The 16,974-nt window shown below is 41.5% G+C and overlaps 1 protein-coding gene across 2 annotated transcripts; it reads left to right on the top strand.

Annotated features, from left to right (window-relative positions):
• The first annotated feature begins 5,314 nt into the window (after positions 1–5,314).
• alox5a (arachidonate 5-lipoxygenase a) lies at positions 5,315–16,974 on the top strand. Of its 2 annotated transcripts, none has more exons than XM_047030109.1 (14): positions 5,315–5,712; positions 6,423–6,621; positions 6,730–6,811; positions 6,923–7,045; positions 13,057–13,163; positions 13,920–14,092; positions 14,170–14,316; positions 14,491–14,694; positions 14,821–14,907; positions 15,033–15,211; positions 15,350–15,435; positions 15,746–15,846; positions 15,976–16,146; positions 16,268–16,974. In XM_047030109.1, the coding sequence occupies exons 1-14, from the start codon at positions 5,563–5,565 to the stop codon at positions 16,445–16,447; spliced, it is 1,989 nt and encodes a 662-aa protein (XP_046886065.1). In that variant the 5' UTR covers positions 5,315–5,562; the 3' UTR covers positions 16,448–16,974. The 2 variants fall into 2 exon arrangements, with proteins under 2 accessions (XP_046886065.1, XP_046886064.1); XM_047030108.1 differs by having other exon boundaries at positions 5,322–5,712; positions 15,314–15,435.

Raw genomic sequence — 16,974 nt, 5'->3', positions numbered from 1 at the left:
TTTCATGACAAATATAGCTATTGGAATTTTGCAAAAGGTCTTCTATCAACTTTGGAGAGCCGACAAAGAAGTGGCAATATTTGACCTTTCTGTCTTTAGAACAACAAGACAGTCATATTGAAGTCATGAAGCACGTTTTCCATATGTTCTGCCCTTAATTGTTTAGCCTAATAGCAAATTGTAAAGGACTCATTATATTTTGGTCTTATCAAATCACAAAAGGGCTTCAGGACAGCTTTTTTGTATATTGGACCCTGAAAGCAAGACAGGCTTCTGGCCATGTGCAAAAAATATATAACAAAAATAACATCACAGAGATTTACATTTAGCAGACGCTCTTATCCAGAGCGACTTACAGTAAGTACAGGGACATTCCCTCGAGTAAGGTGAAGTGCCTTGCCCAAGGACACAACATCATGTGGCGCGGTGGGGAATCGATCCGGCAACCTTCTGATTACTAGCCCGACTCCCTCACCGCTCAGCCATCTGACTACCCTACTCTCCAAGTAAGGTACAATTAGTTAAATATTGCTGCACCCAGTAGCTGAAAGTGCAACCAGTAGCTGAAAGTGACAGTGTGTAAAGTGACTAGATAAAAATGAAAAAACTAAAGGCTGTGCAACATGTATACACAGTCAGTGAACACTGAAATGAATTTGAGGATTATAGGTCACATGACCAAAAAGCTATTGAAATGTGAAGATTTATTTTGAATTAAATAATATTTTTTAATAACCTAAGATGAAAAGGAACAACATAAAGGCTGTGCAGCATGAATACATACATCTTCAACAGTTGAACATTATTTTGACGCTCCTAGTTCATGTTATTGAAAAGCTATTGACTTTTTAAATGTGTAATTTGTTGACAGTCCCAAAACCTACGCGTTGTTTAGGCAGCCAAAAGCATTGGCCAAGTGGCCGGTCGTAGCAATGCTAAACACCGGTTAAAATAACACAATACTGGGCGTCCGAATATCTGTTGAATATTGAACTTCAAACTAACTTTACCATGGTCATCTTTGTTGTTGCTTTCCCAAAGCACATTCACGAGTTAACGTTATTAACCTCAATCAGGGGCGGTTCTACACGGGGGCCTACAGGGTTCAGTGCCCCTGTAAAAATGTCCCTTTGACTAATATAATCAAACGTTTTTACACATGTCAACGTGTATGTCTATTAAACAGTTTTGTTGGCCAAGTCTGCACACTTGGCCAAGACAACTACAACAGTGGACTTAAGAGAACTACAATTCTACATTAATCTGTCAGATATGCCCCGAGCGTGGTGAACTGTGGGAAAGCGAGCGATGGCAAGCGATTCGCTTGTACGGGGTACCGGATTCCCTGATCGGGGCTGTCCGGTCCCTGTACGACCGGTGCCAGAGTTTGGTCCGCATTGCCGGTAGTAAGTCAAACTTGTTTCCGGTGAGGGTTGGACTCCGCCAGGGCTGCCCTATGTCACCGATTCTGTTCATTACCTGTATGGACAGGATTTCTAGGCGCAGCCAGGGTGTTGAGGGGGTCCGGTTTGGTGACCTCAGGCTCGGGTTGCTGCTTTTTGCAGGTGGTCCTGTTGGCTTCATCGGACTGCGACCTTCAGCTCTCACTGGAGCGGTTCGCAGCCGAATGTGAAGCGGCTGGGATGCGAATCAGCACCTCCAAATCTGAGGCCATGGTAATCGACCGGAAAAGGGTGGAGTGCCTTGTTCACGAGTGAGGGAAGAATGGAGCGCAAGATCGACAGGCGGATCGGTGCGGCGTCAGCAGTGATGCGGGCTCTGCATCGGTCCGTCGTGGTGAAGAAGGAGCTGAGTCGAAAGGCGAAGCTCTCTATTTACCAGTCGATCTACGTTCCTACCCTCACCTACAAACTATGGGTAGTGACCGAAAGAACGAGATCGCGAAGTGGCCGAAATGAGCTTTCTCCGCAGGGTGTCCGGGCTCTCCCTTAGAGATAGGGTGAGAAGCTCGGTCATCCGGGAGGCGCTCAGAGTAGAACCGCTGCTCCTCCGCGTCGAGAGGAGCCAGCTGAGGTGGCTCGGGCATCTGATTAGGATGCCTCCTGGACGCCTCCCTGGTGAGGTGTTCCAGGCACGTCCCACTGGGAGGAGGCCCCGGGGAAGATCCAGGACACGCTGGAGGGACTACGTCTCTCGGCTGGCCTGGGAACGCCTCGGGGTCCCCCAGGAAGAGCTGGTGGAAGTGGCCGGGTAGAGGGAAGTCTGGGCCTCCCTGCTTAGGTCGCTGCCCCCGCGACCCGATCCCCGGACAAGCGGCAGATGACGGACGGACGGATCTTTGTACTATTTCCTTGACAGTTCAAGTTTGGTCAAGTTTAGTCTGACGTCAATCCTGTGGTGTTGCTATGATAGACCTGAACTTCAGGAAGCCTATGTTTTGATTGATTTTCCGATTCTATTCAATTAACTGTGTTATTAAATGTTTGAAATAAAAGGTAGGGTTAGTGTACATTTTCCTGACTTTTCTTAATTATTGTACTGTGTGCTTGGAAGGAATAAGTGCTCCCTTGAAATAGAGACCCTAGTTTTGGAAAACACTCCCCAGACAGCCCAGACATTATTTTTTAATTTGCATGCACACATTTATACAGCATTTATACAGCACCAAGTGCATACTAAATCACACAGTTTTACCAAGGCATCATCCTTAGTCTGGATTTCCATGAGCACACTGTTCGCATGACTTTGTCCCTTGATTCCCTCTCTCTTGCACAACATCAGGAGGACCCAGCTGTTCAAGACTCCACCACGTCCAGGCCACAGTCCTCTCCCTGTCTAGACTAATGCAACTGCCTTCTCCGACCAGAGATGGGCTGCCAGACTGCCCCTGCGAAATTGTACAATGTATTTGGCAGCAAAATTCAAGCAAGTATTTTTCTCTGTTGACGTCCCCAGCTGAGGTCCCTAGTCAAGGGCTGATGTTAGGTTTGGGCTAAACCCCGAAAGTTAACGTCAGCCCCTGGTGCTGACTGGTTTGGGATTATTCTTAACGATTTTTCACAAAGAAAGATATTCAACAAAATTTCCGTACAATTGTAGGCCTATATTCACAGTATTATGAACGAATTGTGGTTTATTTGGTAGCATTCCGTAGTGTGTCCAATTTTGCTAATTGCATTACTGTACAAAGTTAGAGGTGCGCTGTTTGATAGAGTACCCCGTTCCCCCTACCTCTGTTTCCCAGTGGAGAGACCTGAGGCCAACAACAATCATTGTTAACATTTAGCCATTTTAAATCTATTTTTGTTCTTTAACTGCTAATATGCCTCGATGAGATGCCTTATCAATCTATGAACATTACTCAAAAGATAAACACTGCAGTTAGATAGCTTCCCTGTTTGCTTTTGTAAAGACTGTTAGTAGCCTGTAAAGACTCTGAAATACGTATTTTAGAGTAGGGCTAGCCATGATCTAATAACTTAAAGGGTGGTAGTTGATTGAAGATAATAATGGTGATATGTTCTAAGATTGAGATTGGACTCAAATGTCGGTAATTGGATATGTAGGTACACATACATTTTTTTTTTTTACATAGGGTTCACTTCAAACATGAAAATAAAGGGTGATATAGCTGAGCAAACAGGCTCATGCGCAAATAGACTCCAGCCCTTGCAACAACCCAAGACCACAGAGCTCGCTCCGAGGCTAGTCAGAGTCAATGTGGTCAGTCTTCACCAGCACCAGGTCAGAGCATACTAAGCAGTTGGTCGCATGCCAAGTTTAGCTTCTGCTTGTCACTATAGGGGATTCTTTTCAGATTAAGAGTCATTTTAAAATGTTGGTTGTTGATTCATGAGTGTTCTTGTTTTGATGGCTGTGGCATTTTTTGTGTGAGTATACACACATAGGAAAAATGTTATGTAATAGATTGATCAAAGGATGACACAGAGACCTCTGGTTAGACCCAGAATATATATTCATGACCAGTGAAAGTCTCTCCAGTTTGTGAGTACAGTGTGTGTAAGAAATAAATTAGTTGCAATTCAGATGTAGATACAGTCTATTCATAGTAAATGTAGAATTTGAGTAAATTAACCCTAGTGGACCACAATAGGCCACACTGAAGAACTCAGGCTTAAGTGAATTATAATTTCTACTTCTAATAATCAAATATGAATTATTTACACTCCTTAGATGCCAGGCTCTTGGTCTCTGGACCCCCTGAAGTAGCCTTGGCCACCTCTTAGCCACCCCATACATTAAAGTCTGGTTCCGCTACTGGCGCTGCCCGAGAGCCATGCCTGAACTAGGCTTTGTTCATATCTTGATACAGATACTTATTGATGCTGTAACCTTAGGCAGATTGGAATTGTTACAATTTGTTATTATTTCATGCCAGAACTCAAGGGTCAGCATCAGTGTTTTTGATAACTTTGGGGCCTGTTCAATAAAGCAGTTTACTGAATGAACCAGGCTTATGTCAGTTACTTTCCCTGACATAAATATGGCTTATTCGGTAAATTTGCTTTATGGAACAGGCCTCCGGTCTTCTTTCCAAACCCAGTGTTGAAACCCAATTCCAAATCTAATATTGTAAAGACTAGCGGACCTACAAATTGCATGTTGGTTCCCTAAACAGCAAAAGTGGTCAAAGAAGAAGCTACACTCCCTTTTGTGTGTGTATGTGTGTGTGTGTATGTGTGTATGTGTGTGTGTGCATGCGTGTGTGTGTTGCGCCACAGTCAACAGATGCTGTTGTGTTTCCTCCTTCCCTAGGGTCTATTTCCCTTTGTTTCGGCTAGTGTGTGATCATTTACAAAAAGCAGAAAACCAAAAAGCAGAGACCTCATCTTGGATCTTAGTCAATGCTAAAGTGTGAACGTACACTTGTGATGTCTTGTTTGTCTACTCAGTAGGCCTACTCACTAGTGGGAATTAATTTGCATTTGTTATGCTGATGCAAGGAAACAGTCCCTGCTGTTGTCTGATATCACTGGCTTATTTGAATTGGAGCAAGCCATAATGTCTGCCCACCCTCTACACTAGGCAGCATTTCCACAAGTCTATATTTAAGCAATAAGAGGCTTGTGCGTTATTGCTGAATATTACCACAGCTGTCATAAGGCCAAATAAATGATTAAATAAACAAAATGTCGTTATTTATCACTGCCAACTAATAAATGGCGAGTGTAAAACTGTTGTACAAAAGAAATATCACGAGAGGGAGTGCTGATATATGTATGACCAAGTCACATTGTTGTTAGATGCTGCTTGTTATGAATTTAGAGTGTGTATTTATGAGAAGGCATAAAACCATAAGGGAGTGAGTCATTAAGAGTAGGAGCCAGTGTATGTGTCTATCAAAAAGAAACAGAGGGGGTGAGACCAAAAAGATCGATAAAGAGATTAGAGCGAGAGAGAAAGAGAGAGAGAGGAAAGAGAGAGAGAGAGAGAGAAAGAGAGAGGAACAAACAAAGCGGAAATCTATGTTGATGCTCGCATTTTGAGAAAGACAGACTAGTGGAGGGTCACATACCTTAATGGTTCACCAACCCTTAAACTTTTGGATCATCTTTACTCGCACACACACACACACCAAAGATGCCGTCCTACACTGTCACCGTTGCCACAGGGAGCCAATGGTTTGCAGGAACCGACGATTACATATACATTACCTTGGTGGGAACAGAGGGCTGCAGTGAGAGGTCTTTACTGGACAAACCCCTCTACAATGACTTCGAAAGAGGGGCTGTAAGTACTCTATTGATTGTAATTAGGAAAAATGTATAATATGACCAATGGATAAAGAAGCGATTCAAGCAGCAGAATATAGTTCATTTTCAGTAGTATTCATTTTTTTCCAGAGAAAGAGGAACCTCTAAGGTTACTCATTTAGCCAGGGGTTGGATCATGCTAAATGTAAACCAAGGTCCTACACAGTCAGAAAAGTATACGGGGAATCAAAAAAGGTGGACAATAGCAACAGGAAAACGTTGCTTTGGAGGTCTGTGATCTGGAGCAGTCACCAGCCACAGCTATAATGAAACATTTTATGCCTTGCTTTAGAGATGTGAATTTTAAATGTGAGCTGTAGATCATAAGTTCAGTTCCTCTGAGGCTTAATGTTATCATGCGATGATACTTCCACCCTTTCGTCTACAAAACACCTTTACTCACTCCATCCCTGTGTTTGCCAGAGTCTTGCGCAACACTTTTAAAATACAAAACTTTATCTAGACATGTGGACCAGTGTTCAAAGGAACTTGGGACTCCTGCATGTTAAGTGCCCCCCTTCCCTTGACCTCGAGCAGAATTCAAATACTGGGTTGGAGAAAGAAAAAGACGATTTAGAGTAGTCGATTTTCAACCACGTCTCCATATCTGGAATTCTGAAGCATATACTGTAGGTGATAAAACTGTGTTTGTAGCCCATAGTGCAAGTGATGCTGGATCCTTTGCAGGTTGACTCCTATGATGTGAACGTCGGTGAGGATCTGGGAGAACTGGAGGTGGTGAAGCTCGAGAAGAACAAGTACTGGGTGCAGGACGACTGGTACTGTAAGTACGTGACGGTGAAAACCCCCTCTGGAGACTATGTGGAGTTCCCCTGCTTCCGCTGGCTGGTGGACGACAAGGAGGTGGTGCTCAGAGATGGACGAGGTACATGTCTGTCTGTCAGTGCTGGCCCTAGCACATTTGGTGCCCTAGGCAAGGTTTAATTAATCCCCCAACATGACACAGTTAGTTAGACAGTCACATCTTTTTCAGCACGCCTACCCCAAGATGACAAAACCAGGATGGCAAAGCAACACCGACGCAAAGAGCTTGAGACCAGACAGAAAATCTACAGGCAAGTATTTGGTTTATTGAACTTGTGTATTCTCAACCAGTTTCACATTGCCTGCTGTTGAACTGTAACTGTGGTGTGACTATGGTGCTGGTACTGAGTGTTTGTTTCCAGATGGAAGGAGTGGCAGCCAGGCATTCCTATGAGCATAGATGCTAACAAGCACAGTGAGCTTCCCAGGGATGTCCAGTTTGACAGCGAGAAGGGAGTGGACTTTGTTCTCAACTACACTAAGGCGTAAGTGCAAACTCCCTTTTTAAAATGAAGACTAAAAGTACACTGAGTAGATGGGCTGTCTGGTGTAAGCCAGTGCCTGGATTTAAGTCAAGCTAATACGCGGTTTCCAACAGTCTATCTTGGTCTGGGGAATACACAAGTCATTGTATTATTTACGAGGATCATTTGCATGTGTTCTGTGCAAACTCAAGCCTAAATACAAACACGTTTTGTCTCAAAGGCGTTTCATCAGTGGTCCAGATACTTTGAATATGACAGAACCCACACCCTACAGTAGGATATGCTTTGACAGGGAAAATTATGGGAAAATATAGTTGCCAGCAGCGATGAAGTCCAAGCCAAGTCCAAGCCAAGAAGTCCAGCAGAGCAGAGTCGTCATGGCATCATGATCTGATCATGTTTAAAGCTTGGCTGAAAGCTCTGATTGGAAGTTTTGTGTCATTAACTAAGCTCACGTCCTGTAGGGCTGTCCCCACTTAGTCGACTAGTCGATTTTCTGGTCGATATGGTCTTGGTCGACTAAGATTTTTTTAGTTGAGCTGCCCTTTGGCAGTGTGAGATCTGATTCCCGCTTGTGTCATCATTGCTGAATTAACTAAATATTTAACAGAAATTGTAGAATATATTATTTAAGACAAATAAAGCAACTCTAAAAATATATAATTTAAAAGAAAAGGTGTTACTGTTTTCCCTTTCGTTAGTCTGCGCTTTGTTTTGTTTTGGTAATTTGCACACGGCACGAGTAGCCTGATGTTGTCATACTCATAATTCTAGTCAGAATATGAGTCTGAGAACTCTCCGTTGGGCTTTGACTTCGGGGCGTGTTTCAAACGAGCCTGGAAAACAAATGCCTCTTTGCTCAATTGGATAGACCTACAACCAATCAGAGCAACGTAATATGTTGTTTGTTGAAAACAAATTCAACCCAAGCGCTCTTTCATGACGTTGTTGATTACGTTACTGTTGATCATCTGTCCATCATCGTATAAAGCCCGCCCTGGCAATTTCATTGGTCCGCCCAGATTCTGGTTTTCTGTAGTTGGTCCCCAATACGAGACCCTCCAGACCCAACTTCCCGACCAAATTTTTTTGGGGCCGGGGAGAAGTTGGGCTGGCAGCCAGGCTACGGCACGAGCACAATTGGCTGCTGAACTACAAACTCTGCCATTGCCTACTTTGTCGGTGCTATTAGTCAAAATGGCAAAGAAATCTGTGGTATGGCAGCATTTCATTAGAGTACATTTACAAAATACTGGGTCACTCGAAAAACGTTGAATGCAAACTGGAAACAACGGTTTATTTTTCATAGTTTGACGTTGAATATGATGTAGCCTACCACCTGAAAAACGTAAGTTGGCCCTACTTTGCTAATGCAAACGAGCTGGGTTGAAAAATGAATATGATTATTATAATTAATCATATCCAAATCGCATGACATTATCTTATCCGGCCTAGACAACAAAATATTTCTCTGTTGCACCGTTCCCCTAGCCTGGCTGCCAGCCCAACTTCTCCCCGCCCCCAAAAAAATTTGGTCGGGAAGTTGGGTCTGGAGGGTCTCGTATTGGGGACCAACTACAGAAAACCAGAATCTGGGCGAACCAATTAAATTGCCAGGGCGGGCTTTATACGATGATGGACAGATGATCAACAGTAACGTAATCACCCACGTCACAAAAGAGCGCTTAAGTTGAATTCGTTTTGAACAAACATGGCTACCGCTGGAGATCTGGGATGTTATGATACTGCCATCGAGTCTGTTTTAGAAGACATCGACAGCGCATTAATTTTGAAAGAGGAACAGAGAGACGCAATCAAGGCATTTGTAGATGGAAAATATGTTTTTGCCGTCCTTCCTACGGGATTCGGTAAAAGTTTAATTTATCAGCTGGCCCCAATGGAGTTGTAATCCTAAACGGAGAACTTCGTATATGCATTGCCCTTTATTGTTTCGCTCAAAAATGTTGACCGTGTGAACAAGTACTCACCCTACCCTTAAATTAATTTTACAACACCGGCAAAAATCGTTTGTATTCATTCTTCAAGCATACTTCAAGTCTGCTTGTAGTTTAGTTCTGTTGACAACAACTATGCGGTGCTTAACATACGTCACATACTCTGTTGCTCTGATTGGTTGTAGATCTATCCAATTGAGCGAAGAGGCATTTGTTTTCCAGGCTCGTTTGAAACACGCCCTGTAGTCAAAGCCCAACGGAGAGTTCTCAGACTCATATTCTGACTAGAATTATGAGTATGACAACGTCAGGCCACCGTTCCCCACTCAGGTTCTACGTAAATTTGCATGCTGCAAGTTTTCAGTCAGTGATAAGCGCGCTCTGATGATTTGCATGTTAAAGCAACAATATTTTTAATTTGTAGTACATTGTAAGAGATACTAAATACCATCGGCATTCGGTTACAACAGGACTGTGATACGAGTCTTATTATTAGTAGGCTATTAGCGGCTGAATCTGCAATGTCCAGCAGCCATTGAGTCAGATCGCGAAAATGTTTGTACCTTTTTTGGGGGTGAAAAAAAGTGTTTCAAATTTCGATTAGTCGATTTTCAGACGTTTTAGTCGAGTCTTGGTCAACCAAAGAAGATCTTAGTTGGAGACAGCCCTAACCTCCTGTGTAGGGATTTGCTCATTGCAGTACTACCCAGAGGTCAAATGACTTTTGGACATCCTCAGAATTGGTTTACAAGTTTACATATCAAGTTTTGTGTCAATGCATCAAATTGTTGCTGAGATAGACTTCCTTTTTGGCGGCTTCAGCACTGATTTTGATTGGCTGTTGACGGACAAATGATTACCAATCTGATAACTTTGTGGGGCTTGGTCTGAAGATCTGAAGATCATCTGTGCCAAATCTGGTGAGCATTGGACAACATTTGAAATTGAAAAATTGTGAACATAATGAAAACATAATCCAAAATGATAGGTACCTCAACTGTCTCAACCTGACTGTCTCAACCTTGGGATTTCACAAGATATCATAAGACACAATAATTACTTTTTCAAGGAAAACACATTAACAGCTAATAGCCAAAACGCTAATTGCAAATGACCAATTGGTGGTGCTAGAGTGCTCGAAGTGCAGACATGAAACGAATGAAAAGACTCAGGACACTGTCCTATGACATGAGCAGTGTTGGTAACGTTGCCGAAAATTAGTAATTAGTTAAAGTTACTAGTTACTTATTTCAGAAGTAACTGCATTACTTTACTAGTTACTGCTTAGAAAAGTAATTAGGTACAAGGGAAAGTAACGTTTGTGTTACTTCTAATTCCCTGCTTCTATTATCAAATTAACGCACACAGATAGTTATAATATTTTAGTGTTGCAGTGGCACAGTGTGGGACAAGACAACTGTAAAATGTTATATCATTGTAGGCCTATGTTGCTAATTAGTTGCCTGAAGCCAACGGACTCAACTATTGACATAGGTCGCATGTCTTGACAACATACCTGGGGGATCAGTCTGTTTAGTTCTGCCTGGCTTAGAGACTGGAAATACTCGCCTCAGCTGTTTTGATGAAGTGCCTCCGACTGCTTGATCAACGGAGCTAGCACTGGGTTCTTTCGCAATTAGCTTTGTAGAAGTGTGTTGTTTTACAAGGTGCTTGTGAAGATTATAATTACTATTCTTCGCAGTGGATAAAGTTCTCGCACCTGCACACAAACTACAACTAACCAGTATATTTTTATCCTTGATCTAGTCGAGGGAAAAATTATGTAGATATTTCCATGACAAAAAGCTTGCACGGCCCGAACTGTCGGCCATTGTGTGGGCTATAGTCTAAAATGCGGATTGATTCATTCATACACTGCGTCGCCGTAAACTTGTTTAAATTAGATTAAAAACAGGAAATTGGGGAATTCATGCAAGAAAAAAGTTACGAGTAACGAGCCCATTTAAATTTCAGTAATGTAACTGCGTTATTTAATTGAAAAAAGTAATGAGTTACATTACTACCCTTACAAAAAAGAAGTATATTAAATTATACTATAAGTATACTAAAATATGGATAGTACACTTCTAGTTCACTTTTGATATACTTTTAAGAAGTATGCTTAGAAAATAATTCACTTTGATATACTTTGAAGAAGTATACTTAGAAAATAATTCACTTTTGATATACTTTTAAGTATGCTTTGAAAATAGTTCACTTTTTTAAGAAGTATACTTAAAAAATAGTTCACTTTTGATGTTCTTTTAAGTATGGTTTGACAATAGTTCACTTTTGATATACTTCTAAGAAGTATGCTTAGATACTGGTATACATGTCTTCTGTAGTAGGAGTCCAAATAATTTTAACAGGTAACATTTTTTAGATCTATCTCATTCTAATTATTAATGTCTATGAAAATCTATTATGCATAGCACATTGAATCTTTTTTGGTATTGAAGCTGTAACCTTAATTACTGCCAAAACATTCTGAAGCCCTATAATCTTTTACTAATAATTATCAATTGGAGTATTAATGGAAAAAAACGAAAAAGCTATTTGAGAAAGAAGCAGACAGAAGGGTTGCATTATTTATTTGAAGGTTATACTGTCAACCTGACTGAAGAACGAAATAACGACGTGAATTAATGAAGATAGTGTGGCTCATTGGCTAGTCAATTCCCATGACGCAAGGCAGTAAATAGTGTAAAAATTTGCTGATAAGTTTGCCGTTTGTTCGAAATACAAATGTAACTTCATGAATTTAGTTTTTTTAATGTGTCTGCTTAGAATGTAGTGTTTTGTTGCGTGGTAATTGTCATTGTTGTGCTGGTTTACCATTGTAACCATGAGTTAAATGACATTTCATAAGAACAGCTGGATTCTCACAATGGTAATGTCTATGCAGTGAATAACTTCTATCAGATGAGAATCAGTAGTGAATTGTTCCGAGGGCCCGTTCTTGTCAAGAGACCTAAACATCTGAGGTCGTTTGAGGGGCCCCTAAACATTTTAATATATTAGTAAGTAATAGTAAAATTAAATTTAGAAGTTTACTTCTAGAAGTACTCACATTAAATGAAAGTGCGCTTGAAAGTATTGCAAAGTATACTTTGAGGGTCTTTAGGAAGTATACTTCATGAAATGAAAGTGCACTACACAGGTTACTTTAGAGTATTCCAAGGTATACTTTGAAGTACTTTACAAAGTATACTTGATGAACTGAAAGTGCACTACACAGGTTACTTTAGAGTATTCCAAAGTATACTTTGAAGTACTTGAGGAAGTATACTCGATGAACTGAAAGTGCACTACACAGGCTACTTTGCAGAATTCAAAAGTAAACCTTGAAATACACTAAGTGTACTTTTAAGTGTACTAAATGACCTAAAAAGTGTACTTTAAAGTGTACTTAATGACCTAAAAAGTGGGCCAATTCAGTTTACTTAATACAAAAAAAAGTATATAAATAAGTACACTGCTAGTATACTTTAAGTAACATGATAAAAGTATACTTTTTATACTAAGTATACTTACAAAATAAACTTGAAATATAATTCTATTTTGTAAGGGAATTATGTAATTTGTCATTTGTAATTTGTAAATTAAGTCTTATATTAAATTGAATTCCTTCAGGATCTGTAATGGGATATGATCTGAATATATGGTACTGTTGCTAAAAACAGAACACAAAATCATGAAACCTCATAACAAAGACAGCCATCTCTATCATCTTGCAAAGAGAGTTTTGCAATTGCAGAGGAGGTAGGTCATACCTTACAGCATCAGCGAAGCAGACTGGTAGTGAACTGGAGGAAATGTGGTTTGATTGCACTAGCTACGGTTGAGAAATGAGTAACTGTTTAAGGTTGCTTGATTTGTTGCAGATGAATTGGTGACTCAGCATGCTATCAACATGTCATGCAAAGCTTTAAAACACAGCCTCCGAGTAAATCGACAGGATTATCTTCAGTGTGTTCATTGTAATGTAAAAGGATCTTGTGCTGAAAGGACTGAAAAAGGATAGTACTTACCATGACTTCTCTTCTCTTCTGGCAGGATAGAGAATCTGTGTGTCAACCAGTTCATGCACATGTTCCAGTCTTCCTGGAGGGACCTTTGTGATTTTGAGGCCATCTTCGTGAGGATAAAAAACACTATCTCAGGTCTGCCTCCGCTCCGTTACAACGGCATCTTCTTTGACCCCCTTATAACATGACCCTCTACAAAAATCACAACCCCCTGAAGTGCAAAATGTATCAAGGAGAATTCTCTGGTTGACCAGCATTTAATTTGGTGGACCCCAAACACACATTTAGGAAGATCCTATAAGATCCTATAATGGTGACTGTTGCCAAAGGAAGCTGGTGGTTTGCTGGAACCAGTGAACATCGTTGTCTTTGACCCCTGATAACATCAGCTCTGATGATCTTAGACCCCTAGTCTAAACACTCACAATCTAAGACTTTCATCATAAATGACAGATCATTCCAAGTGTATGTTACGCTTGCAATCTTGTCATTCACTGCTCACTAGAAAGGTCTCTAGGTCCCTGATGACAAAGACCACTGCAAGTATATAAAGTAGATTTACAGAGTCAAAGTATTCATGAATGAAAGATAAATAAATAAATACATGGATAACACAACATATTTATGAAAGGTGAATCCAGGCATGGGACTCTAAAGGTATCGCCTGAGTCCTCAGGCTTGCTGCCGGGCTACTGGAAATGAGCTGATCCCTGGGGTTTGCCAGATAGAATTTGGGAAAGAAAAAGGGGAGGAGGGCATGGTTTGTGAGAACATGACAACACAAAGGACCGGTCGACTAGTTACTGACACAGAAGTAAATTAAGAAATGTGAGGAGTTGTGGCGTGGTGTTTTTCCTTCTGAATCTCAAACCAAGTCCCTTTAATTTCCAGAGTATGTGATGCAGCACTGGAAAGAGGACTTTATGTTTGGCTATCAGTATTTGAATGGCTGCAACCCTGTGATAATCCGAAAATGTTCCAAGCTGCCAGAGAAGTTCCCTGTCACCCACGAGATGGTCGAAGACTGTCTAGAGAGAGACCTTACCTTAGAACAGGAGATACAGGTAGATACTAACACATGCCACACACACACATGCACACATGCAGAGGGATGTTTCTTGAATAGGTGTCTTTATTTCAGGCAGGCAACATCTACATAGCGGATTATGAAATCCTGGAGGGCATCACTGCCAACAGCACAGATCCTTGTACTCCGCAGCACATAGCAGCTTCAATTGTTCTGCTCTATAAGAACGTGCAGAACAAGGTCATGCCACTGGCCATACAGGTACAGTACTATAGTATGCACAATAAAATTCTGTATGCACAGTACATTAAATGTTTTTTTTTTTTGCTTTCACTCCTCATTCATCTTAATTTACCATGTCTCGTCCTGCTCATCATCCGCTTCCCCTTCCTTCTCTTCATTCTTTTAATCCTTGTCTTCCTCTTCCTCTCCAAGCTGGGTCAAACCCCAGGAGAGGACAACCCCATCTTCCTCCCTAGTGATGGCCAGTATGACTGGATGCTGGCTAAGATATGGGCACGCTCCTCAGACTTTCACACCCACCAGACAGTCACACACCTGTTGAGGACACACCTAATTTCCGAGGTGTTTGGCATCGCCATGTTCCGACAGCTCCCCTGTGTCCACCCAGTGTACAAGGTAGCTACACTCCTCACTTTTATTAAGTTGATTTATTTTTTCTGAAGTGATAATTGTTGATGTATTGTTTCATTGTCATTGTTGGTTAATTGATTAACTGAAGATGTAATGTGGTCATTCCTCCAGCTTATTCTTCCTCATGTGAGATTTACTATTGCCATCAACACCAAGGCTAGAGAGCAGCTCATTTGTGAAAGTGGCATCTTTGACAAGGTAAGGGAATAGTGAGTTTGGAGTTTTTGTGCACTGTGCTAAACCAAGAGGCAATATATGTGTCTGTGACTGATGTGGAACTCTGATTGTCTTGTAATTATGATGTGTTTATCTCTCTGCTCCAGGCCAATGGAACAGGTGGTGGCGGCCATGTTGAAATGATCCAGAGGGCCATGAAGACATTCACCTATAAGTCTCTGTGTTTCCCTGATGAAATCAAATCCAGGGGCGTGGAGAGCCAGGAAGAACTACCCTTCTACTTCTATCGAGATGATGGCAACGCTGTGTGGGAGGCCATCAAGAGGTATGTTTGTGCGTGTGTATGTGTGTAGTATTCCCTCATGGAGGACTTTGCATGTGTGGGGTCATCAATACTAAGATGTCAACAAAAAGACATGTTTCCCAGTTTTGTATCAGATGTAGTTGGTATCTACTACGACAGTGACGAGAAGGTGCAGAAGGATGAGGAGATCCAGGCCTTTGTCAAAGACGTTTGTAGCTTCGGCATGCAGGATTTTGACAGCTGTGGTAAGTATTAGCTTTGAGGTTGACTAGGAGTTAGACTGTCTGACGATGTTTGTCTCTGCAATTTCCGATGGACTCCTCGTATATCAGTTTTATACGCTGTGGTGTGGGAGCAAATGAGTGTTGGAGCAGATCAGTCCAAAAGTTTCACACACCTCACAAGAACATCTTGCAAGAGTGGTTAACATGCAGTTGTACACTATGGATTGTGTAATATCATGGTGCCAGATGTTATTGCCACAGTGGAACGTCTTTCTTTTGGCGACTTTCGTTGTTTATGTCCTACCTGACTGCTTCCATCCCTTGTGTGCAGAGTTTCCAAAGTCCCTGAAGACTCGCAAAGAGCTAATAGAGTACCTGACTGCCATCATCTTTACTTCCTCGGCCCAGCATGCTGCTGTCAACTTTGGACAGGTATTATGGACTTGAAACCAACCAGCCTTGTTCAAATTGAATCTTTTGACTGTGACTGTTCACACTGGATTTTTACCAACCACAATGACTGTGTAGTGTGTGTTCATGTCCTTCTCCTGTGTGTTTCAGTATGACTGGTGTTCCTGGATCCCCAACTCCCCCTCTACCATGCGAAAGCCCCCACCATCCAAGAAGGGCGTGGCAGACGTGCAGCTGATCATCGACAGTCTTCCCGATCGTGGGCGTTCCTGCTGGCACCTGGGGGCTGTCTGGGCCCTCAGTCAGTTCCAGGAGAATGAGGTAAACACACATAAACACTCTCTCACTGTTGGTGGATTGGCAGCCCAGGCGTGTATAGTGTGCCATTATTCTCGTACTATCTCCCAACTCCATGTGACTTTGGGTATGCTGTCCCCTGCAGGTATTCCTGGGCATGTACACTGACGAGCACTTCATAGAGAAGCCTGTAAAAGATGCCATGAAGGCCTTCAGAAAGAGGCTGGCAGACATCACCAGCACCATCAAGAGGCGGAATGAGGGGAAGAAGCTGCCTTACTACTACCTGTCACCTGACAAAATTCCTTGCAGTGTCGCTGTCTGAGAGAGAGGAGAGAGAGCCTGAAGAGATTTCCTTTTTTTCACTCCTTTCATTCTCATCTATCACATCTCTTTCTTTTTTTTCTTGTAAACTGTTTGGAGAGAATTCTATTGATGGTTTTGCTTTCATGCTTAAAAATGTGAAAATATATATATTTTTTTACAGAAAGTGAAGCCTCTGCATGCTCTTTCAGTTTATATATATATATATTTACAGCATCTGTTAAAAAAAAAAAAAATGCTTAAATGTTCATCTCAATACAAAAAAAAGTAAAATACCAACTATGTAAGATGTCTGATTTCATGGAGGACAACATGGAAAATCCCTTTGTATGTATAACTGGGTCATATATTCTATTGCTATTTTGTTTTTTAAAGAATAATTGCATCAATACAACTAGCGATCATGCCTGCCGACAAGTGGAGTATAGGTTGGTAGTGATACATTGGTGTTGGATTACTATTGCTTTGAATGCAGCTCTAAGATTAATTATTACACTGTGATAACAATAAAGGTCACAATCAAAAGCC

Source organism: Hypomesus transpacificus, chromosome 11, assembly GCF_021917145.1.
Source record: "Hypomesus transpacificus isolate Combined female chromosome 11, fHypTra1, whole genome shotgun sequence".
Taxonomy (NCBI): domain Eukaryota; kingdom Metazoa; phylum Chordata; class Actinopteri; order Osmeriformes; family Osmeridae; genus Hypomesus; species Hypomesus transpacificus.
The sequence above is the reverse complement of the archived record's forward strand: the minus strand, read 5'-3'. Positions and strand labels throughout refer to the sequence as shown.

Bases quoted from the DNA above. Each gene is read 5' to 3' on its own strand.
- alox5a (XM_047030108.1), top strand. From the start codon at position 5,563: ATGCCGTCCTACACTGTCACCGTTGCCACAGGGAGCCAATGGTTTGCA. The intron at 6,812-6,922 runs GCAAGTATTTGG...GTTTGTTTCCAG, and splicing joins ACCAGACAGAAAATCTACAG to ATGGAAGGAGTGGCAGCCAG. The intron at 7,046-13,056 runs GTAAGTGCAAAC...CTCTTCTGGCAG, and splicing joins GTTCTCAACTACACTAAGGC to GATAGAGAATCTGTGTGTCA.